The 23,710-nt window shown below is 35.5% G+C and overlaps 1 protein-coding gene across 4 annotated transcripts in view; it reads left to right on the top strand.

The window, feature by feature from the left end:
* Positions 1-23,710, top strand: part of RXFP1 (relaxin family peptide receptor 1) — a 59,518-nt gene extending 35,808 nt beyond the window's left edge. For 3 of the 4 annotated variants that reach the window (XM_035325910.1, XM_035325907.1, XM_035325908.1), the window contains 16 exons: positions 3,895-3,999; positions 4,761-4,866; positions 6,853-6,924; positions 8,460-8,531; positions 9,695-9,766; positions 10,560-10,631; positions 11,754-11,828; positions 12,117-12,188; positions 13,485-13,556; positions 14,338-14,409; positions 15,889-15,960; positions 17,910-17,981; positions 18,194-18,423; positions 20,052-20,462; positions 20,970-21,188; positions 23,047-23,710. In XM_035325910.1, coding sequence (XP_035181801.1) covers positions 3,895-3,999; positions 4,761-4,866; positions 6,853-6,924; positions 8,460-8,531; positions 9,695-9,766; positions 10,560-10,631; positions 11,754-11,828; positions 12,117-12,188; positions 13,485-13,556; positions 14,338-14,409; positions 15,889-15,960; positions 17,910-17,981; positions 18,194-18,423; positions 20,052-20,462; positions 20,970-21,188; positions 23,047-23,348 — 2,096 coding nt within the window. In that variant the 3' untranslated portion in view covers positions 23,349-23,710. The remainder of the gene's footprint in view (positions 1-3,894; positions 4,000-4,760; positions 4,867-6,852; positions 6,925-8,459; positions 8,532-9,694; positions 9,767-10,559; positions 10,632-11,753; positions 11,829-12,116; positions 12,189-13,484; positions 13,557-14,337; positions 14,410-15,888; positions 15,961-17,909; positions 17,982-18,193; positions 18,424-20,051; positions 20,463-20,969; positions 21,189-23,046) is intronic. The other variant, XM_035325909.1, reaches the window with a different exon arrangement.

Genomic DNA, 23,710 nt, shown 5'->3' with positions numbered 1-23,710 from the left:
TTGCCTTGACGGGTAAGTGTCCAGTTTTTAGGTACTTCATTTTCTCCAGATGGGTATCTAAACTGGGGGTGTGAAATTTACTCCCAGAGTCAAATGTTCCAGGCAGGCACTGCAACACTCCTCTCTGTAAAATCTCAGTACGGTTTTGGCTTTACTATAAGTTATTAGAATGTATCAGCATATCTCAGCATTGGAAAAGGGCAATTATTATTTCTTCATCTGTGAATGTTTTAAAAGGCATTGCTCCTGCATTTTTGTCTGAAGACTACAGGTTTTCCTCATACTAAAAGGTATTTTTGTGAAAAGCCTGAAGTAATTTCTTACAGCAAGGGAAAGTATATTTGAATAAATGCCAGAGAGTAGTACATCTATGGGTTGTGACCGTCAAAAGCAAAGGCAAAACTGAAGGGTGACAGAGTGGCTCTTTAGAATGGCAGGCAGCAGTGCTTATGCATTTAACTGATGTCACTTCTCTGCATAATAAACCGTGAAGACATGGCCAAGATAAGGAGAAAGTTGTATAGATAATGTTCTTTTTACAAGATCAATACTAAATAATGAGAGTTGTATTTTTAATTGAGCAAAGCAGATATTTTTATTGGATTTGTCATTGAAAGGATTATTCAAATGTGAAGTTTGTCAGGATTAACATAATCTCATTCTCATTCCTATCAGAAATGGTAACTGACAACTTCTAGCAAGGAACAGTGCATTAATCTGTATTCAGATAAGTCAAGTTTACAATTACTTATTTCATTTATTCCACATGTGGAAGATTCACTGATGCCTTGTTTTCTCAGATCTCATTTTTACAGAAGTGCAGCCAACGTAATCTATTTTAGAACTGGCTCAGGAAAAAGTAATTTCTCATCTGAGATGTACTCCCCCAAACGATAGATTTGGGATTTCAGGACCACTACTATTACCAGTCATTTCTTAGACAGTATGGAGAACCTCATCTCAGTAGTGGTAAACAGGTCACAACCCTAGCATATAAACCCTAAACAATCACTAAGTGATTTACAGTTCTGGCATTCAGAGCTTCACTGAATGGTTGTACTAAATATAGTTATTTGTATAATACATTCATCTGTGATTCAGTTTGCATAAAATAAAGACTGTCCCACACTCCAGCACAAGACTTGACCCAAACCAAACATTTTTGAGGGTCAAAAAACTTTGAATAACTTGTTTTGTTATAGTCAGACATTCCTTTGTATTTCTAGTAAAAGGCAGGTAAAAACAATGCCATAAGAAAAGCCCATTATTTAAAATGAACTGACCTGAAACTCTAGACACATGGAATGGTTCCAGTACAAAATAATCCATCTTCTCTCTTATTTTTGCTTTTCCCCCCTTTTCTTTCATGGCCACCCAAAAATACACATCTGTCTCCTGATTTCCTTGAAACCACTAGTGCATTTCCACTTCATAGCAAACTGCTCCCTCATTCCTGTTAGCATAGGAGACACCGCTCATGCTTTCCCTCTGCAAATATGAACTGCAATGACGGTCACTTTTTGTAAATTCTTTATCACATGGCAAAGCATTTTAAGCATGTTAAAGGGTGGAATAAAATTTCATCTATCCACTCTTCAGCATCAGAAGCAGGGAAATACAGAAAAAAAAAATGATACTTTATACATCCATTGGCTTGCAAGAGTATTAGTATTTATGGCTTTTAACTATTTATTCAGAATCTAAATGGTTAGTTGTCCAAACTTTACCATAATTCTAATTATGGATTAGAAATTCTGTATTTTGAGACTGTATTCCTGACTGCAAAGTATTTATTTGCTCTGATTATACTCTGAGAATAAACTTATTTTTAATATATCTTTACAAATCTCTATTTTAAAATCTGCAGTGAGATATTCATCCCAAATCTTACCTCCTCTGCATGCATAATATTCCCACCAGGTGCTTCACGTCCCAGTTGCTGGGTCGAGTTTTGCAAATGAAAGTCAAAGGATGTGTTCCTTAAAAAAAAATATTCAGAAATAGTGGTAGGGAAGCCCCATTACAGCCCTAACTACAGGACAGCAGGTTTATAAGACACTCACTGCTTGACATAGGATCTGTTTTCCTTGTTGCATAAATTACAGATTCCATACTACAAGTCTGTAAAGTAGTCCTAAAACTGAACTTCTGCTGAGTATTTTCTGCAGAGCAATGTATCTGCAGATCTGCAAACTGTTTTCATTGCATCCAAAATGCATTAGGCTGCTGCTGAAAATCAGCTTAATGATCTGACCCAGCAAAATTGCTAATGGATCAGCAGATACCAGGTGCTTTTAAGGAAATTAATAAAATGTGCTTAAGTGCCTTCTCTGGGTGAGAAGTTGACATTCTTGCAGGGCATAGTTTAGTTCACATGGATTTTCAAGGTAAGGCACTTTTCAAGTCTTTTCTCTTAATAGAGCAATTCCTGAAGACAGTGATTTATTTTTGCCTCAAATCTTCCATCTTTTTAATTTATGCATAACAAATTAATAATTAGACAAAGGATAGTTTGCCTGAAGTTCCTAATCTTTCAAAATATCTATTAATTAGAATTTATAGTGTATCTTTTCGGCTTAGGCAGTCGGCTCTCTCAGAACAGCTCCATCTGCCGACACTCCATAGGTTTAAGGAGATCCTTTCTGGGTAGAATGACTTCCCTGCGTATCTGAGGAAACAGCTGAGTTGTAATTTGGCATGAAGAATGAGATGCCATTTCAGAATGGGAGAAGGTACAAATGTATAAACATATTTCATTTCTGCCTACCTGTTTTCAAGATGGTAGATACAATAGTAGCGCTTATTTGAATATAAACATTCATAGATAAATGTCCATGAGGCATGCTATTTAAGTATAACTAAACTTTTAACATCCAGGGGTAAGACCATTGCTAGCATATTATAAAAGTGAAAGTAAGACAGTAACGACAAGCTCAGCAGAGCCCTTCTCAGGGTTTTCAAACATTAATGTTGTTTGACAATAGGTATCACTACAAAATAATGCTTCCAACTACCACTGATGCTTCACCTCACCAGCTAGTGAGTGCCATCCTAAGGAGCATTTCTGCTACTGGTTCAAATCCATGCAGATGAGATGCTTTAAACTAAAAGGGTCTGACATTGTCAGAGCTGAAAAGAAGTTGGACTCAAAATAGTAAAACAAAAATCAGACCACAGTTTTCACAAGCAAGTTCGTTTGTTTTTGTATGTTTGCTGGTTTTTTTGGTGGTGTGTTTTCTTGTCCAGTTTTTGAAGTGGTTACCTGATGAGTTATTTACAGATGCCAGATATACAGTATGCATCCAAGAAACAGATCTGCACTCTCTTCCAATATATGCACATGGTAATATGGAATAATGCTTAGCTTAAGAAGATGCATATTGAGCTTAAGACATACTGGCTTGAATATGTTACAACATGACACACATTCTCTTGAAAAGCACTGTTCACTTGGCCTTCATTTAGATTTTCGGGAAATAAAATTTAGGCTGAAAAGGTGCTCTGAAAGAAGTGGTCAAAAACATAGTAATCATTCAAGCTTTCCTGGTGAAGTGACAAACCTGCACACTTAAGGAGGTAGGAAAATAAGATTGCTTCCTGTTACTAGAATTCTGTGTAGACAACAAGTTCTGAAGTAAATTATTACCTTTTTGTGTGTGTGTGCAACTGTCACAAAAATGTTGAGTTGCTGAAGGTATTAGATGATGCTCCTACCGTGCAATTTTTAATCTCAGTACATACTGGTGGTTAGACAGCCATATTAAAACAAGGTCATTTACTGTTCTATTAAATTTTGTGTAAAAATCTTGTTGTTGAGATAAAAACTGAGGCAAAACTAGATGCTACTAGTCTTTGTGAAGCTATTTTTCTAATGCGTGTACTATTTTTTATTAGAAGACAACAATGGATGGTCTCTACAATTTGACAAGCATTATGCAAAGGACAAGTACAATAAAATGAAATCTCTGTATGCATTTCAGACCAAGACACCTGAGTGTTGTAAGTAGTTATTACTGATAATTCCTGGAAATAAATACATTGCAAATACGCTTATCAAAAATAGAAATACAGTGTGGTTTCATTTGTTGTAAAATAGAATTAATGTCTTAGAATAACAAAGGCATTGAAGCTAATTTCTATTCCAATAAGAGTGACTCATTTTCTGAAAAAGGTGTGCCAAATACATGTCAATTAGGAAGGCAATATAAATGTTTATCTAACTATGTTAATACAGCTGGAAAGACTATGAAACACATTTTTCAAAGTGAAATAAAGGCAACATTCTTTCAAATCACTTCTTCATACATCAAATGATTCTTGAACCCTAGTCCACATCTACAGCCTTTTGTCCATTTGTACAGATTTTCTGACAGTTATCCACTACAAACACTAAGTTAAAGCACAGAGACAGAACTGTGCCCATTCTAGCAAATATAAAAGGACTAAATAATCTAGGGTCACAAAAATCTGAAAAAGAAAAAACAAGTGTACCATGCCATATTCCTGTACCAAGCCTATAGCTCAGCTGTAAAAGCTCTTTCACTGAGGTCAGGAGGTGACATTTTTTTATATTCCTTTATGTTTAATGCTAGGGCATTCCTCGATCTCAATAAATTATGTAAAAACAACGTATGCCTTAATTTAAATTTTGTTTATCATAGGCTGCTATGTCTGCCTTTGAGCTCACTGTTCTTTTACACCATATTTCTTTTCTCCCCATCTGATCATACCACCCACTCAACCTTCTTGCTTTCATGCAGTGGCTGGTGCTGTGCCAACAGAATGTGTGTGCCAAGGGCTGGAGATCTTCTGCGATGCTGTCAAACTTCGTGCTGTCCCTTCGGTCTCTTCAAACATAACTATGATGTAAGTAATGCAGAAATGCGGCCTCTTGCTCTGTTTAGGCTTGACAATCAGTTCTACAACCATTTCATAACTGAAGCCATATAGTTATGACCAGTTGGCTCAGCTGGTGTTTGTGGAAGCATAGTATCTCACTGTTGATCAGTCCTTTGATGTTTAAAGTACAGATTTTCACTGCATAAAATGAGAGAAAAGAAACTAAAAAAAAAAAAAAAAAAAGTCATTTTATATTTGTAATAGTGACTTGCAGTAGCAACAATTTCAGAAAACCTAAAGAAATCTTTAAAATAAATGTTTCCTTTTAAGACATAATGCTTAGGACTTTTTCATTGTTCTATGATTCTGGCAACATTCCTAGTCTATGGATTGATAATATCATCACTGACCTTGATCTCAGTAGAGCTGCCTGCTTGAGCAAATCTTTTTAGTTCTCATTCAATGTCTCTGAATAGGCCATTATTTAGGAGGGTTTAATCATTGGGGGGGTCATCATACAGATATGTATGTGTAATCCAAACTTTCTGAAGAGATCTGCAAATGGTTGATACTGGCTCTTTGAGTGCACACAACTGCTTAAGATGCCATTTTCTGTATGGTGAATAGAGGGCAGTATCGCCGATCCTTACCTGAGGATCTTTCCTATAAAGCAAGGGTAGAGACCTTTCTGTTCGGTTCTCGTTTGTGTCCACGTGTGGCAGAGGTTCTTGCTGGGTCTGTGTTCAATTACCACACAACTTCAAATTAAGTTTAATGAAGAATGTCATATGTTTTTTATAAAGTATTTAAACTTGCTGTTGGCTCAGAGTCAGCAAAGACTTCAAAAGCAATGGCCCAGTCCTAGCTTTAGAAAAAGCAGTGAGTCAGGTAAGCTGGCTTTTGGGCTAGACTCTGTTCTAGTCCAGCTGTGCCCTAAATTATTTTTGTCCTTGTCAGGAATAAATAAATAGAAATAAATCTGTGTTTTAGTTTATACCCAAATATTTTAAATTCTTGGATTTAACTATTATTTTGTCAACTGCCCTGAGGACATTGAAGAATATTCTTTGTTGATAAAGTATTGGGCTTATTGCTTAAATAGGTATGAATATTGAGAGTCTCATGTTGCTTTTATTATCTAGCATTAGCAAACATGCTCTTGCTGAATAACAAAAGTCGCAGCACTGCAGGAAGCTGGGAGGGAGCACTAAGCTCTCTGAGTTCCATTGTAATGGGCAATTGCCTATTGCAATTGTTGGCTGCCAGGAGGGGAAAGCAGAAAATAACTACGGCCTGTACCACCAATACATAAAACAGCAAAAAGACAGTAGAGCATCCCCAGCTCTAATTTGTTGTCATATTCAAAACTAACCTTATTCCATAATCAAACTGCAGCAACACCACCTTTCCTTTCCTTGAGGGATGAGGCGAGGAAGTGTGAGGCAAGGCTGCGTGACGGTGCCGCATGACTACAGCTGTGCTTCATGGCCCACTGCATTGTTGTCTTTCTACCTTGATCAGGAATCTAGTGATACCCTTGGTCTCACATCATTAACATTAACTCACGCTGTTTTAATCACATTTTTAATCATCTGGAGAGGGAGGATTGGAGGGGTACTGTCGGTATGAAATAGGGAAAATGGGGACAACAGTAGCTTCCAAAATCACAGAAATGGGTAAGATTATCTCACCTATTTGTTTTTTCATGTCTTTTCACAGTCTCCTCCTAATCAACTAACTCAAACTCACTTCTAGCTTAAGCTTTTTACTTGAATTGATCAATGCGGTCAAATCTGAAATGGAGTATGACGGAAAAGAGCTGTTCTGTTTTTGGTTAATAAACCATACAGAGACACTCCTAAATATTGATCCTTCTGGAAATATCTAATTATTTCTGCCAAATCATTTGATTTACTGTGAAAATTCATTAAACACAGTGAAGTCATTAGAATTGCGTGAAAAAGGATAAATTCACCTACAGAGTAGTTTCATTGTGTGCATTCATTCCTACAGGTCTCTTCAGAGAAATCTGCTAAGGAAACTTTCTGCTGACGTTTTCAAGAAATACCAAGACCTTAAAAATCTGTAAGGAAGCATGTCAGCTTAAAATATCTATTTAAGAGCTTTAAATATTTGTTCTCTCTATCTGTATGTCTCTCTCAAACACATACACTCAAAGCTTAACATCTGAGTGACAAGTCTCAGTTTACATTCAAAATTCTGTTTTGTCTTACTCTTGAGTACATCAGGTAATCGTGTAACCTTGTTTAGCTCAATTAGCTTGACTTAACATCCCTCTTTTAGCAAAACCATAATTTCTGCATATTTAATTTTTATTATATTGATTGTTTTACACCAGAAAAATGCTAAAATTTCATCATGTCTGAACAAAGTTAGATTTATAATGAATAGCAACATGACAAAAGAAAGGAATGTATGAATTCATTTACTCTGCAAAGTGAAAGTTTAAGTTCACTTAGTTTTTTCTGCTGTCATGGGAAGCTTACTCACATGGCAATTGGTTTTACTTCTATATGTCTGTTACCAATTTGATAATGTTTCAGGTAGTCAGATTGTGTTTTATTATGTCCAGAAAATATGTTGTTCAAAAATCATAGCCTTTAATGAGTTTAATTTATATAGAATCAGTGCAATTAAGAATTGCATGCAAAATTCTAGAACAGGGTTCGTTCATTCCTAGAAACCATAAAACTTTTATGGAAACTGCACTGTACTGCAGCACCATCTTGTGTTCACAAAGTACCATTACCTTAAAGTCTTGGAAGATGTGTTTTCATGAAAATAGTTATACCACCCTGTACAAAACATTTGTTGAATTGATAACTATATGTTTTCAGAAAGTTTTTGAACAGTGCTTGACACAAACCCATTTTCTAAAAGCTGATTATTTGTACTGTTTGTAACAGGAATGCATCAGGACTGTATGTATCAACTGTAGTTTAATATAAAGGATTTCTATTTATAGATTTCTCAGAGAATATCACCATAATGCTTTATAATTATTTTTAATCATTTAACATTTGCAGATTGTAGTAGTTTTGAACTTACTATTTCATCAAAGTAGATGAAGAAAAACAAGAAAAAAATAGCATTCTTTATTTTACAGAAAATCAGCAAGATTCATTTTACATTATTATTGTATTATCTTGAAGTGTTTTGAAATTTCTCTGGTACTCTAAAAAGAAATGTCAAAAACATTTTTTTTATTTGACATTTGCCACACAATATGTTCTTGCTTGTAGTGGAGTTCTGGCTAAACATAAAAGTCAGGTCACAAAGGTAAGGACTGCAAGATTGGAACCTAAAACAGAATGTCAAGTAAAAGCATTTCTTTGTTCATCTTAAGCAAACCAAGTGTCTCTTTGCATGAATTTTGTAATTTTGCCGTGAGTTTTTATTTATTTTAAAACATTTTTGCAGTATTTTCGACAAGAGCTATGAAATTATTATTGTCACATTTAGAGTGTAACAAGTTTGACAGCTCCTTTTCCAGTATCACGTATTAATTCAGTTTAGTTGATAGATTTTAATTCTTTATTTATGATTGATTAGACTGCATGCCTGGAGAATCAATTATTGTTATTGTTGTATCTTCTTAGGTATCTTCAGAATAATAAAATCAGAGCTGTATCCAAACATGCTTTCAAAGGTTTATACAACTTGACAAAACTGTAAGTATTGCTTTAGGACTATTTAAATGAAGAGCAGCATGAACAGCTCTGAGAATTGCTACAAATATCTCATTTATTTCAGTGTTAGGAAATTGCAAAATGATTGATGATATGATCAAGAAAACGATATATAAAGAGCTATTTGTGCTATTTCTGTCTATTTAAGTTTATCTGATAGGACAATATTTTGAAAATACAATTGAGCTCTATACTATACTCCTATTCCCCAACTATGTGGAATGGAAGAAGGAGACAATGTGGTAGTTACTTTGCACAAGGCAGAAAGAATGAAAAAGGAGTGAAACAAAAGCAAGAAAGTGCATTGAATGGAAACTCTTTAACATGCTATTCTGGTTTACAGAAGCAAACCAAAGCAACCAGTATCAGTAATAAAAAGAACACTTTTTTTTTTTTTTTCATTATTTTGCAGCAGCTTTTTGAAAGGTGCTTTTAACTTTTAAGGAAATATCTCACTGAAAGAGATGATACATAAATTGTTCAGTTTTTTGTTTGTTTCTTTCTATAGTGTTTTTTAAGTTTTTTTCTGTTGTACATTTTACTTTTCCTTCATGAGTGTGGTTAATGATTTTCAGTTATTACAGCTGCTGTTATTACCTTCCCAGACCATTTATAGTGCCACCCTTATTTTCTCCGGGTTTCCTTTTCCATGATTCTGGTATTCATGACTAATGTCCTTAGCAAAGACTGAGCATGATCCCAGAAAACTTCATGGAACTAATCGCTCCACAGAAGGAAACTGGAATGGGCCTAAAATGTGGCAGTGAAAATGCTTAACATTGCTATTTTCTTATAGATAAGACAAAATGTTCCACGAATTTTTTCTAGAAGTCTTCACTATGGAGAGATCAACTTAGGTCTGGCATTTCTACGAAAGACACATGCCTGGACATCCCCTACTGACAAAGAAAATTGGCTTTCTTGATGAAAAGAGAGGCTGGAATCACATATGAGGCGGTGTTTTGCTTATTAAGTGGGTTATTTTTCAAGGAAAGGCATGAACATTGCCATAATCAAAAATAATAATTGTAAAAAAATAAATTAAAAAAGATGTATTCTTACAAGTTATCAAGGAAAGGTCTTGAAACTCATGTTCATGTATCTGATGCATCCCATTTGTTTATCTTTTATTGATCTTGATTCAGATACCTGAGTAACAACAAGTTAACCAATTTGAAGCCTGGTGTCTTTGAAGATCTCCATAAACTTGAATGGCTGTATGTTATTTTCTTATTTGTATGCTTATTTTATCAAGGAATAATTGAAGCAGTATAATAATGTATGGACTGCTTTCATTTTTGTGTGTAGCAGTACTTTAGTACTAGATAATAATTAAGGAACTCAAGTTATACTCTATGAGAGCAGCATCTCAGTTGCCTAACTTAGTTTACAATCCTAACTATCATTATTAGTAATTGCTTGTTACATATTATTACATTAAATAACTCAGTCACTACAAGAGTAGAAATGATTTGGGGGCAGGTCTTTACCTTTAAGTAGTACTTGATATGTCCCAGAAAAAAATGACTTTATCATCTGAACTATTGATTTATTCCTGCATTTAGACAGATGAAAATTAAATACTATTTTGACTCAGTAAAATTATTAAAAATAAGCATATAACAATGTATCTAACGTTTTTCTATGTGTTTTGAACTGATGGATTACCTTGGAACACTGTTTTGTAGTAGTGCTTTGTTTTCACAGAGAATCCATTCAAAGTCTTGATCAAAGAATTTTAAAACAAGCATGAAAACACCCTTTTTCTAAATTGAAAGTAATTACTTTCTCTAAGTTAAAAATTTCTAAAAAATATTTAATTCTTCTGAAAGGCAATTATTTTGATGAATACCCTGACATACTATGTAGTACTGTGCCAATTTTTATTTAAGTAGTTTGAATGGGCATTTGAAAAATGTGAGTGCAAAGTACATTATTTTTTTTATCATCTGTTCAATTTAAGACTGTAGTCAACTATCAATCTGATACATGCTTTGCTGTAATTTATAGGATAATTGAAAATAATAGAATAAATCGGATCTCTCCATTAACATTTTACGGACTCAAATCACTTATTCTCCTGTAAGTATGGAATAAGAACCAAAAGTGTTATCTAAAAGAACAGAACAGGAAGGACAGATATATTTAAAAACAGACAAACACTTTTTATAATTATTGTGCTCTCTCACCACAATATATTGTTTGCTGTTGTAGGAGAGCTTCTATTTCAGAGTACCCAGCCCCAGTGGAGCCCATCATTTCAGTCCATTTTACATAGATAAATGACCCAAATGCAGCTATGAACTACCAAAATCAATATGAACACAATTGCTTTCCTGAAGCCACACAAGAGGCCAGACAGGATGTGTGAGATCCTACGCTTTATAAAATGAATCTACAACTAACATCCTTGGCAAGCGCTGGGTTCTCTCCCAGGAAAGCCTGCAAAGCTTTCCACTCCACGTATGGGAGTGGGAAACACCTAAATGAGGACGGTAAAGATGCTGCTGTTTCTTGCTGCCAGGTGTGACATGCTAGAGTAGGAGGATTTTGGTAGCAGCAGACATATGGTATCTGGAAAAGCATAGGAAGATAGTTGGGAGGAAAAAAAAAAAAAAAAAAAGAGCAAAAAAGCAAAAAGACTACAGCACTGAGAGGAAAAGAACATGGCAGCTGCAGCAGTGGGTGCCAGTTGCCCACAGGAGGTAGGGGTATGGATAGCCAGCGCTGCTCCACAGCTCCTGCCTGACCTTTGGCAGCAGCCCAACTTCTCTCTCCGAGACCCTGTCCATAAGCTGTTCTTGTCCTCTCCACCTGCCAACACAAGAGACCCCTTCCTCTGCAGCCTGGAGGCAAACCTCCCTCCACCTCCCCCTTCCTGCATCACTGATAGAAATTACATGTAATGACAGCATAGTCAAAATATTCAAATTGACTTGCTTTGTTTTATTTAAAACGCTATGGAATGAGCATCTTCCCTTTACCTGGTAACTAACAAGTCAAAGATAAAATAGTGCTCTATTGAATACCATAGGGAATATATGGAAGTTTAAGAAAATAATACTGCCTCTAAGACTCTGAGAAATGAATCAAGGTTTGACTGCCTTTTTCCAAAAGTACAAATATAAGAGAGAAGAATTTTTTTCTATTAGGTAATTTTTGGCAAATAAAGTCAGCTATAATTTATTTTACTTTTTTTCTCAGAGAAATGATGAATAATTCTCTTGCTCGTTTACCTGACAAACCTCTGTGCCAATATATGCCAAGACTAAACTGGCTGTAAGTCTACCTTATATTTCACTAGAAAAATACTATTTTCTTGTCTTTGTATTGTACTTCCATACCACTTTTTCTAATGGGCACTGGAATGATCTTACAGAGTGCCAGCTGGATTGATGACCTGGAGTCATCAGCCAGGTGTGTAGAAAAAAACAGATGTCTGGTTTCTGTTCTCTTTTATGCAATCATGACGTTCTGGTAGTATTTTTCTTTAGTTAACTTAGAATAACTGTCTGAATGAAATAATTTTTTTTTTTTTATGATTAATGTTTTGTTTTTATATCCTAGAGACCTTGAAGGCAACCATATCCATCATTTAAGAAATACCACTTTTTTCTCCTGCAACACTCTAACTGTACTGTAAGTAACAGGATACGTTAGCCAGCCATATGATTTATATTTGAGCTAAAATTTTCCTGAGTATCATAGTTATTTAGATGCCAAAGAGATTAAATTAAAATGCTCAGTTTAAAATGAGCACTATACAGTGGTTACACTGTTTAAATTTATAGCAGAATTCATCCTTGATGTATGTAACTAAGCTTCACTGAAGTGATTTTGACTGATAATAAGATTCAGAAAATGTCATTTTAACTTCTTACTTGGGAGAGAAGGAAAAAAATGTTATACTAAAAAGAGGCAAAAATACAAAATAGGTTGCTTATTTCTTTATTTTAAAAAGTTTAATGGCCCAGTTGGTTGGCCCATCAATTTCAAAATTCTCATCAAATTATCCTCAGTGATGTTGTAATGATCTTCAGAAAATCCAATCTATCTTTTGATCGATTCATATGCTACATAGTAGTTGTCACTTTTCAAATTGTTAAATCTTCTGTGGGATCCACATTCTTGGCTTTTTCTTTGCCTTTAAAGTCCAGGTTGTTTATTTAAGGAGAAAGCACAGTGACAGATGAAATATGACTGAAGGAAAAGTTGCACAACTGTGTGCTTGTTTCCAAGCTGCTGTTAGGTCCCAAGCTGCCTAGCCCAATTTATCTTTCTCCTGATCTCAGAAAATTTATATTGGCCTCCTATGGATAATGGAAAGACTTGAGTGAATAAAGAGCACTAGAATGGCAGCATGTCTAAATGAACTTAACTGAAGGAATCAAAGAATCACAGAATTATTTGGGTTGGAAGGGACCTTCAGGACCATCCAGTTCCAACCCCCCGCCATGAACAGGGACACCTCCCACCAGACCAGGTTGCCCACAGCCCTATCCAACCTGGCCTTGAACACTGCCAGGGATACAGAGTTTGAACGTTCAAGTTTTTGTCAAGAATTTGTTTTATTCCTTAAAATATCTTGAATTCTTGTAATCAACTGTGCTATCATAATCTACTCGTAGATTCGTAATCTACTCGTAATCTCTCGTAATCTACTGTGCTATCATATCCTTCTGTACTTTAGTTGTTGGTAGGTACCAATACAGCTAAAAGAGCACACGATATACCCACAAATGCATGCATAGACAACAGAAGTTATTTGTGGAATTGTAAAACTGTAAGTTTCTATATCAATCAGTTTGTTAGCTAAATTAGTGAGGCAAATATTTGAAGATCTAGCTAAGAAAGAATTTTAAAAGTTTGTGAAGTATTCTTCAAAAACAAGTAGTTTTCAAGCAACAGCAATATAAGCTTGTTTTCTCCTTTCAGGGTGATGAGGCGAAATAAAATCAGCTCTTTAAATGAAAACAGTTTTTCTTCTCTCCAGATGTTAGACGAATTGTGAGTCATTTTTTTCTTTTACTTGTAGAACAAGTCATAAAGTTTTACAGTTTATTTTGCATATGTCATTTAACATAAATTTAACATAAATTCTATTTCACATGACATGCTCTGGAAATAGCACCTATCCTCAGTTTTTTTCCATATATTTAACAAGGAAGAAATAGGCAATAAAGTAATACTCTGAGATTCTCAATAATATTGTCATTTTGCTCATAAGGTCATTACATAACCTGAATAGAATAATATTAATTAATCTTAATTATTAATAATTAATAGAATATCACCACACTCTAGGTGCACGTGTGTCTTCATTGTCTTTTAGACTGGTTTGCCTGTATCTTCTGTGCTGAGGTCCTTACTTCTCTGTCTACAGTGATTAATACTCGCCATGTTCAGTAAAAATAAAGATGTAGTGTTGGCTAACCCATGTGAGATGAGAGACAGTTCCATCATGAAACAATATGTTTAATTTATTTCTAAATTCCTGCAACTCAAATTAAGTGTATTTCAATTTCTTTTTCATGTACATATACTGATAATAAATTATGTATCTAATGACATATTTGAACTAAGCTAAGGGAAATCTAGTGGATCTAGCTTTCTATGTTGTTTTATCAGCATTCTTTAACAGTCCATGTTTCTGATAAACCTATATAATAAATAATATTCTAATTGGCAAATAGAATAAAACCATGTATCTTGGAATTACAAAACTCTTCAGCAAAACAACTGAACCTACTAGGAACTTATGATATCCCACCTATGGCTGTTTCTGCAGAGACTTGGCTAGCAACAAGATTGAATCACTTCCTCCATATATATTTAAGGATCTAAAGGAGCTTTCACAACTGTAAGGATTCTTGATTCTTCTTCTTATTATTATATAACTATATGTTACTCATATAACGTGATTTCAGTCATGAATGCCAGGATAGAAAAGAGCATGACTGTTTGTATGTATCATATTAGCTCTGCCTAAAAACACTTAAACCAAAAGAAAAAGAAATGTATATATCATTATTTTGATATTATTTTTGTAAAAGATGGTTATTTTCATGTCCAAAAAGAGAGCAAGTTCAAATTCAGTCTTTTCTAGATCTTGTTACCATATGAAAGATGAGCTATGCTAGCTGTATCAGAACTTCATAATTTCAATAGGAGTTTTTAATGTGCTACAGTGATTTGGCTCTAAAAATAAATGTTTAAGAGGTTCTTACAGATGCCTTGTTAGCAACTGCTTTTTTCTTGTAAAAGTTCCAAAAAAAAAAAAAATATAAAACTAGAAAGGCATTCTTTCTTTTTCCATAATATGTACATAGAAAAATTCAAATGCTGCCACTGGAAAGTCCCAGTCTTTCTCACATAATCTGAAAGAGATGCTAGTCACAAAATTGAAAAATCTCCAGAGCACAAGCCAGTACATTTTATCCTACCTTTATCCCGCATTTTGATTTTAAACCAGGAAGATGTCAGGGCAGCAGCAAGACTCCCCAGTGGACCTAATAGCTATGTATAACCTATGTACCTTTTGAGAAAGTATTGATTTTTTGTCTGTTGCTGTGAGCAACTGTTCCACTGAAGCTTAACCTTCCTGAGCAAAGTCCCTGTGTCTACCTCTGTCAGGCACAGCTGAAAAATCCTGTAACTATTTTTAACCAGGTGTCAGTATGTACAACAACTTATTTTTCTGTTTTTCCAGGCCTCTTGGGATCAGTCACAACATACTGGGGCAACTAAGTGTTATCAGCCGCATATACTGTGTTTGCATGTTTCAGTTACAGCATCAAAACAAAAACATAAGAAAAAGTTATAGGGAGAAGAAATAGGGAATATATCTAGAAATACTCCTGTGCAGAGTAACAGCACTAATGTCTGTTTTTACATTCCATTGCCTCTGTCTCTTTTTGAATTCACACAAATCATTATGAAAAGATGGATTTTATCAACAATCAAACTAAATTTTAAATTCTGATTTTAAATGCATTCAATTCAACTACATTATTTTACTTAAAATATAACTCCTAAAAGTTTAAAACGGAAGTATTTCTATAGTCAAAACCTTTAAGTGTCAAGCAGGGAGATACGGGTGTGTGTGTGTGTGTGTGTATGTGGCGATCATACGCCTGTGGAGCAAATGACTACTCTTTCCACTGGCTTAGCAAGCTGAATAATGCTAAATGAATGATACAATTTGCAGTTTTAACTGCCGATAATACGAGTCCTTCCTACAGGACTGAAAACACACATGAATTATGTATTTTTACTTTATCTTTGGAACAAACTGTAAATAAAACGTGCAGAATTGCTTAAATCTGTGTTGTATTTACAGGAACCTTTCTTATAACCCTATCAAGAAAATTCAAATAGACCAGTTTGATTTTCTAATTAAACTCAAATCCCTGTAAGTATCAAGTATTTCTCTGCAATAATTTATTTTTATTTACTATGGGATAATACACATCTCCTCCAAATTATGTTTTAAAAGAAATTGCCATTGAAATAGTTTATAGTTATGATCCTCAATAATTTCAACCTAGAAAATAACTATTAACAATGTTCCTATTTACCTTCATTTAAATTCTGGTATCATAATGAACATTTCTCAAAAAAAAAAAAAAAATAAATAAAATAAAATAAAAAATTCTGCTTCATGAAGGATGTTTTCCACTGTTACAGAGCAGGATTAATGCAACCCTACTTTGACCTTGCACAACTTGTGGCACAATTCAGTTGTCATGTCAGAGGGGATGGGGCTTTTGCAAATCTCTGAAGTTTAGGGGGAATTTTTGTGGCTGCACTAACACAGCGGCTGTAACATGAATTCTGCCAGTAGAGCCCTTGCTGAAACTGAGTGATGGTGTAGTGACAGTCGTGCAAAGCTGAAAATATCCTGTGGTAGATTAAATTTATCTTCGTAGGCAAATTCATATCTGCAATAACCAACCAGCTCAGTAGAACAAAGCATTTGTTTTCCCCATTTATAACTTCAAAATGGCCATGGAGATCCAAAAAGATGTTTCCCTGGATAGGGGAGTAAACAGAGTTTATGATTTGACCCGAGTTGCAGCGAGGAGCCGCAGAGCATGTGCCTTTGTTGATCAGTCCCCTTTCCTTACAACAGTTTGGACTCAAGTGGCCAAATTCAACTGAATTAGACAAATAGCTAAAGACCTGAAAATACGAAATCTGTACAAGTTACATGAAAATAAATAGCTGAGCACAGAAAATAATTAATTACCTCCCTAGCAGTCAGGCTTCAGCATATACTTTAGCCATTATTTGACATCAAAGACCTCACGCAATTGAGTGGTCAGGACCTTTGATATTTTTAAGTTAGGAATGTTGATAAACCTGGAGGCAGATCTGTAGGAAACAGTATGTTTCAGCACTCAGTGTGTAGAACATCCGTTTTCTCTTTCCTATGTTGAAATGGTAGGAATATTTAGGGAAAGCATGCCCCAGGATTCATTCAGTGCTTAATTAAGACTAAGAAGTTTCCATATTTGGGACCCTATTCCTGTCTCCAAGCAAAACTGTCCACCAGCCCAAAGCAAATAACCATTAAGACTAATACCTTTCTCCACTTTTGCCTAAATGTGTTCAGAACTCACATGAATATTGCACACAAAGCATTGAACAGTAAATTCAAATGAGGCTACACACAAGAACAACCAAAGCCCTCCTGACAGGCTGCAGTCTAGAAGACATGGTGCACATCTAATGCACCGTGAAGAATAGTCTAGAAGAAGTTCTAAAAGAACAGCTTACCAGTTACACGTTACTGATCTAGCACTGCAGGAGAAATAATAGTGCCATTTTCCATACATTAAAAAATAAAATAATAAATCCCACCTGTGTGTCACCAGAAATCCAGCATTTTCCCTTCCATGCTGGGTTCTGTGTACCAACTTCCTGCTGATCTTGACACGATAAAGACTGAATTCCTGCAGTGGTTTGTTTTTCTAGCAAAGCACTCCCTGGGACAGAAATGTAAAATATTACTATTGGAACAAGTTATTATTTTCCCAGAGATGATGAAAGAACATGGGTAGAACAATACTTTGGAAGGACAACATAATAATCATCGATTGCACTGCTGAGAGCACTAAAAGAGCCTTCTCTGTGATTTTGGAAGAACAGAATGCTTATTAGAGTTAAGTGAGATTCATTTTGTTCCACTTTAGCTTTCATGTAGACTTTCTGTTCAAGTTTCAAAGAGTGACAGATTAGATGCAATTAAAGTTCATCTCTAGTTTCATATAATCGTAGGAACTCAATTAAATGCTCATTAAGCTTGTTCTTCTACTATTGAGTTTATATTGTGTTTTATTAAGAGTATATTGTTTACAGCAGCTTGGAGGGCATTGATATTGCAAACATCCAGAGAAGAATGTTCAGACCCCTTAGAAACCTCTCCCACATGTAAGTAGATTATTCCAGTTCACTTTCTTTGGTCTGAATTACACAACTTGCAGAATAAGTAAAAACAAAAGCGTTTAGTATGCAAGTAGTTGTCAAATTTGACAATTTTAAATTCATTTTTCTTCTTTCAGAATGTTCTCTGAATAGTTACTAGAGAGTTTTACTGGAGCCATCTATTTTCTGTTTTGTTTTGTTTTGTTTCTTGCATTTAGATATTTTAAGAAATTCCAGTACTGTGGATATGCCCCTCATGTGCGCAGCTGTAAGCCTAATACCGATGGGATTTCATCCCTTGAGAATCTCTTAGCTAGCATTATACAGAGAGTGTTTGTCTGGGTTGTATCTGCCATCACTTGCTTTGGAAATATTTTTGTTATCTGTATGAGGCCTTACATCAGATCGGAAAATAAGCTCCACGCCATCTCAATAATGTCTCTCTGCTGTGAGTATTCTGTGCATAAAAGTAAAAGAATATTGCTTTACTCTACTGATAGTGTGTACAACATCTGAAATTATAATATAGTGATGTATTTCCAGCTTGGGATTAACTGAACTTTTGTGCTCTTGTGAATGGCAATACAAAATGCTGTATCTTAGACACCAGGAAGTTTGTTAGATGCTGCCTTTGTTCTGTAACAACAGGCAGTTGATAGCATACAAGGGTTTTGTGTTTGATTTTAATAATGGAGATATTGTGTCAAACCCTCATTTTCTTCAGCAAGAAGAAAAAATAATTTAAAAAAAAAAAAAAAAAGACCCATAAAGCTAAATACTGGTATGCCCTTTTGAGTAAATAGCAATTTGTGTGTGTAAACATTATTGTGTGTAGTTATTCTGTTGTGCTTTTTTTTCACAAGCAAATTTATACAAATACAGAAATTCTACCAACTCCTAGCTTCTCAGTATTAAGAATTATAGTTTTTATATGAGACTGTATTACAGTCTCTAGTATCTCATCTCAGTGCAAGACAGCCTATCTAAACTATTTCACAAATGCTATCATTTGCATTTTGAAATATAATTGTCACCACTGGATAAAATGGTTGCAACATTTCTAGATAACAGGTCAGTGATCCTGAAACTTTGTTGTTTAACCATTGGAGCAGTCTGAGCACCACCCAAAACTGATAAAAATACCTGAGAAGGCTTCAGCTCCATGGAGACAGCTCCTCTTCACCTGCTAGTGCTACTATTAGAGAAATATTTATGATTAAGCCTTTTCTTAGAAATCCCATGTAAAATGCAATAGGGGAAGAGAAGAGGGATCATGATATTTCAATATGCTTAAAAAGCAAACAAGGCTTATTGTCTTCCTGGCTGCAGAAGACTTGAAAATAAAAGCAAATGCAGGAATTAAATAATTGCCAAATTTGTCATCAGTTATGCTCATGGTTTGTAATTCAGCATCATCATTTTGGAGGATGTGGCACATGTCTGAACATGTGAGGACTATTGAGACTGTGTTGAGGGTCTAGAACAGAAGCTCTCATTTGGATGCTCAAAAAGCAGCTCAAGGAATGTCACAGCGATGCCTCTTGGTGTTACCCCGGGCTTGCACAGGAGCTTCCGTCTGTCTTCTGCCTTTCCCTGCTATGCTAATTCTTGCTGAGCAAGAATTACGTTGTTTGTGTTTGCTGACTACTTTCAAGTCTTAGCAGGAGCCTGTACACATCAGTTTTGAACTATTAACAGGTGGACAAATAAAAACTAAACTTTGAGGCCAGGAGAGATGCTTCGCTCAAAGCAAACTATCTTAAGCAAGATGTCAATATCAAAAAGGAATAACACCTAATCCAAAAAAAAAAAAAAAAAAAAAAAAGGTTTGCAAGGATATTTCTATAAATTAAAATATATCTCTTTGCTGCTTGCAAACCAATTTTATTTGAGCTTCAATAGATCAGTCTGAAAACAATAGTGTTCTGACTATAATACTGATTTTATGACTATGTATTATTTGACATAAATGTGTACTGATATATACGTGTGTATATCTCATTTTCATAGACATACACACAAAGAGCATGGGAAATTCAGATGTGTGAATAATGATGTTAAGCACTATGCCCACAGGTGCTGACTGTCTGATGGGAATATATTTATTTGTGATTGGAGCTTTTGATCTTAAATATCGTGGAGAATACAACAAGCACGCTCAGTTGTGGATGGACAGTATTCATTGTCAATTGGTGGGATCGCTGGCTATTCTGTCTACAGAGGTGTCAGTATTATTATTGACTTACCTGACTTTGGAAAAATACATCTGCATAGTTTATCCTTTTAGGTGTTTGAAGCCCAGAAAATGCAGGACAATTTCCATTTTAGTTCTCATCTGGATAATTGGGTTTGCTGTTGCTTTTATTCCACTGAGCAATAAGGAATTTTTCAGGAACTACTATGGCACCAATGGCGTCTGTTTTCCTCTTCACTCAGAGCAATCAGAAAGTACAGGAAGTCAGATTTATTCTGTTGTCATTTTTTTAGGTAAGTTGCCTTTTTTCTTTATATACATTTCGAGCCTTCCTTTTATATGATAATAAACCCGATTTTCAAACATACATGGCAGCTTTGCTGTGATGTTCACTTAGATGTACTTACAGACTTTTTCCAGCCTGAGAGTTTTACTGATTTAGATTGATACTTACATATCTTAAAATGCATGAAGGGCTCAGAAAGCAGAAAGAGGTTAGGATCATTAAATTCCTAAGTGAATGAATTTTGTCAGGGAAGTAAAGCAACATTAAGACTAGAGAAGAACTGCACAGTTTGGATCCGATGGCAGCTATTTGTCAGGCAACGATAATTTAAATACTGGAGTAGAGTCCATAATTCAGTGTTTGGATGAAGACAGACTTAGATTGTCTGGCAACTTAATTCTGTGGGACTAGCAGTTTAGATAAAGGACTTTTCTTTACTATTCATCTTGCAGATAGGTGATGTTTAATTGCCGTTGTGCTGTTAAATCATAACTAATTTTAACTTCTTCAACAGGTGTAAACTTGGCTGCTTTTATTATCATTGTGTTTTCCTATGGAAGTATGTTCTACAGTGTTCACCAAACAGCTATTATGGCTACTGAAATTCGGAATCATATCAAAAAAGAGATGACCCTTGCCAAACGTTTTTTCTTCATTGTATTTACTGATGCACTATGTTGGATACCCATTTTTATTTTGAAACTCCTTTCTTTACTTCAGGTAGAAATACCAGGTATGTTCTTCCTTTTGCAGCTGTTGCAGCTGTGTCTGTATAAAGATCATTTCCAGTTTAGAAGAAAAAAAAAATTAACATATTGAACTATATTATTATCATGAACTATATGCTATTTATCTATATTTATCTGTATAGATGCACACATGATGTATTGAATTATAGTTTGTTTTATTACTGCATTGGACTATATTGCTATCATCATCAAGAACTTGTTACCTTTGAGTCACCCAAAACAACAGAGATTCAAATCTTTAAAGTCTGTCTCCACAGAATACCTAGGAAATGCACGAAATATATTTGCAAACCAAGTTTGAATTGGATTTGCTTTTTTCATGTGATGGCTTTTGGTGGTTTCTTAACCATGGCTAAAGATAATACAGTGTTTCCTATCTTTATTTAACCATACAATTCTTACCCTGAAATACTTTCTTTTACAAACTGATACTTAGATTTCATACAGTAAGTTATGTAACACTGTGCTTAACCTTCTTCATGCTAGGAAAAACTTTTCCATGTAAACGCAGCGTAACCTAAAAGATTGAAAATTACAGCTTCTTTCCTTCCTTCTCTTTGCTATAACCGTACATGCTAGAGGAATAACATCTTTACGTAGGGCTTGTAAACCATGTCGGGAAGAACATGTTAGCACAAAGAGTAGCACCAGCAGCAGCGGAGTCAGATTCGGCATACGGCTGTATGTGGCAACACCGCATCAGTGAGAAAATATTTTAGCTCAGAATTTTGTCTCCTGTGCTGACCAGAAGTGTTGGGAGTTACCTTTTCCAAGTTTTGACTTGAATGTTAAACATCTGAAAGTTATGTTGATCATGTCAAATATTTCTCAGTTATATTAAATTTTTGTAAATTGCTTCTTCATGAAGTTATCAAACCATCTAAGAGATTTTAAAGAAAATGTTGTAAAAAGTAGAAGCAGATGTATTCTGAGTCAGGAAATCTAGAAGAAATCTTGCTAAACCGCAGGGTGATCTTGGATTCAGCAAGTAAACATTCTGCATTAGACAGACTGTGTTAAATATTACAAAACCATTTCATAAAGTTAAATACATCACAGATGTTTGTCTAACTTTACAGGAGTTTTAAATTGCATTTCTTTTTTGGCGGGATACACTGTGACAGCTTTCAAATCAGGCCTCATAGACATGCATTGATACTGCAGCAAAATCACCAAGCTGGAAAGCAGGGGAGAAGGCAGTGCATATAAAGCTGTTTGTACAGCTTGGAATGGTTCTGCAATTGCTTTACAAATCAAACAATGCAGTTGAGGGTGCCCATGAGCACCTTTCAGCGCTACAGTCCTGTCCCTTCTCTGCTTACCCCTCAGCTAACATTCCAATTAATCTCCCAAACAATAAGGATGAGAGGGGGGTGGAAGAAAAATTCACCCAGACCCTGATATAGGCAGGAGAGCAGGAAACTGTGACAAAGGAGGGAGGTGTGAGTATGGAGACCCTTACGGAGAGGGCTAGAAGAAAACACGGATGTATACAATGCCCTTCACATGGGAAAGAACAGAGAGCTGGTGCAGAGGAGCTAAACCAGCCTCTGCGGGGAAGAAGGGGCTGGAGGATATTGCTTAGGGAAGGGACAGGACATCAGGGACATAGATATGATTGCATATCGCTTATTATGGAAAGAGGCTGGCAAACAGTGATCACATTAAGAGACAGGGAGCAAAGCAGAGAGAAAAATATGTGGGTCAAGAAACTGGGGCTCAGCCAGAACAAGAACTGTGCCAGCCTCTTAGCGGGTAGCTGTGCTTCATAAGCATGAACTCCTTGCATTAATTAATGTGTACAAATGCTACTACAGCTTCCTTTCTCTTTCCCTCCCCAAGGTACCATAACGTCTTGGGTGGTGATTTTTATCTTGCCAATAAATAGCGCTTTGAATCCTCTTCTCTACACTTTGACTACCCGACCTTTCAAGGAAATGATTCACCAGGTTTGGTATAACTACAGACAGAGAAGATCCAAGAGAGGCAAAGGCAGTCAGAAAACATACGGCCCGTCATTCATTTGGGTAGAGATGTGGCCAGTGCACGAAATCACACCAAAGCTAACAAAGCCTGTGCTTTGTACGGACTCCTCTGATGCATCTGTGACTACACAGTCAACAAGACTAAATCTGTACATGTAAATACGTTTTGAATCTTTACGGTGACATCTGCACTGTTAGCTTCACATCTGTGGACTTGCTGCTTTACAATGATGAGTCAAAATGAGGGAGGTATGATGGCTGGACTCCATGCACCGGAACACACACCAGGAAGAAGTGAGAGCACTGTGGCTGCTTGCAGGTAGAACCAATAAAAATAAAATTATTTTCATCTTGCAACAGTTCCTGACATTTTGACAGCTCATCCTGGTTCAGTATCAATCTCTTTTTTTTCCCTCCAACAAGACAGAGGTGTGGAAAAAAGCATGAACTATCATTTAAAACATCTCATACTGAAATCAAAATATTTCAAAACCATCTATCTTTGGAAAAAAAAAAAAAAA

The sequence above is a fragment of the Oxyura jamaicensis genome, chromosome 4 (assembly GCF_011077185.1).
Source record: "Oxyura jamaicensis isolate SHBP4307 breed ruddy duck chromosome 4, BPBGC_Ojam_1.0, whole genome shotgun sequence".
Lineage (NCBI taxonomy): Eukaryota > Metazoa > Chordata > Aves > Anseriformes > Anatidae > Oxyura > Oxyura jamaicensis.
Note: the sequence above shows the minus strand (reverse complement) of the source record. Positions and strands in the feature narration are given on the sequence as shown.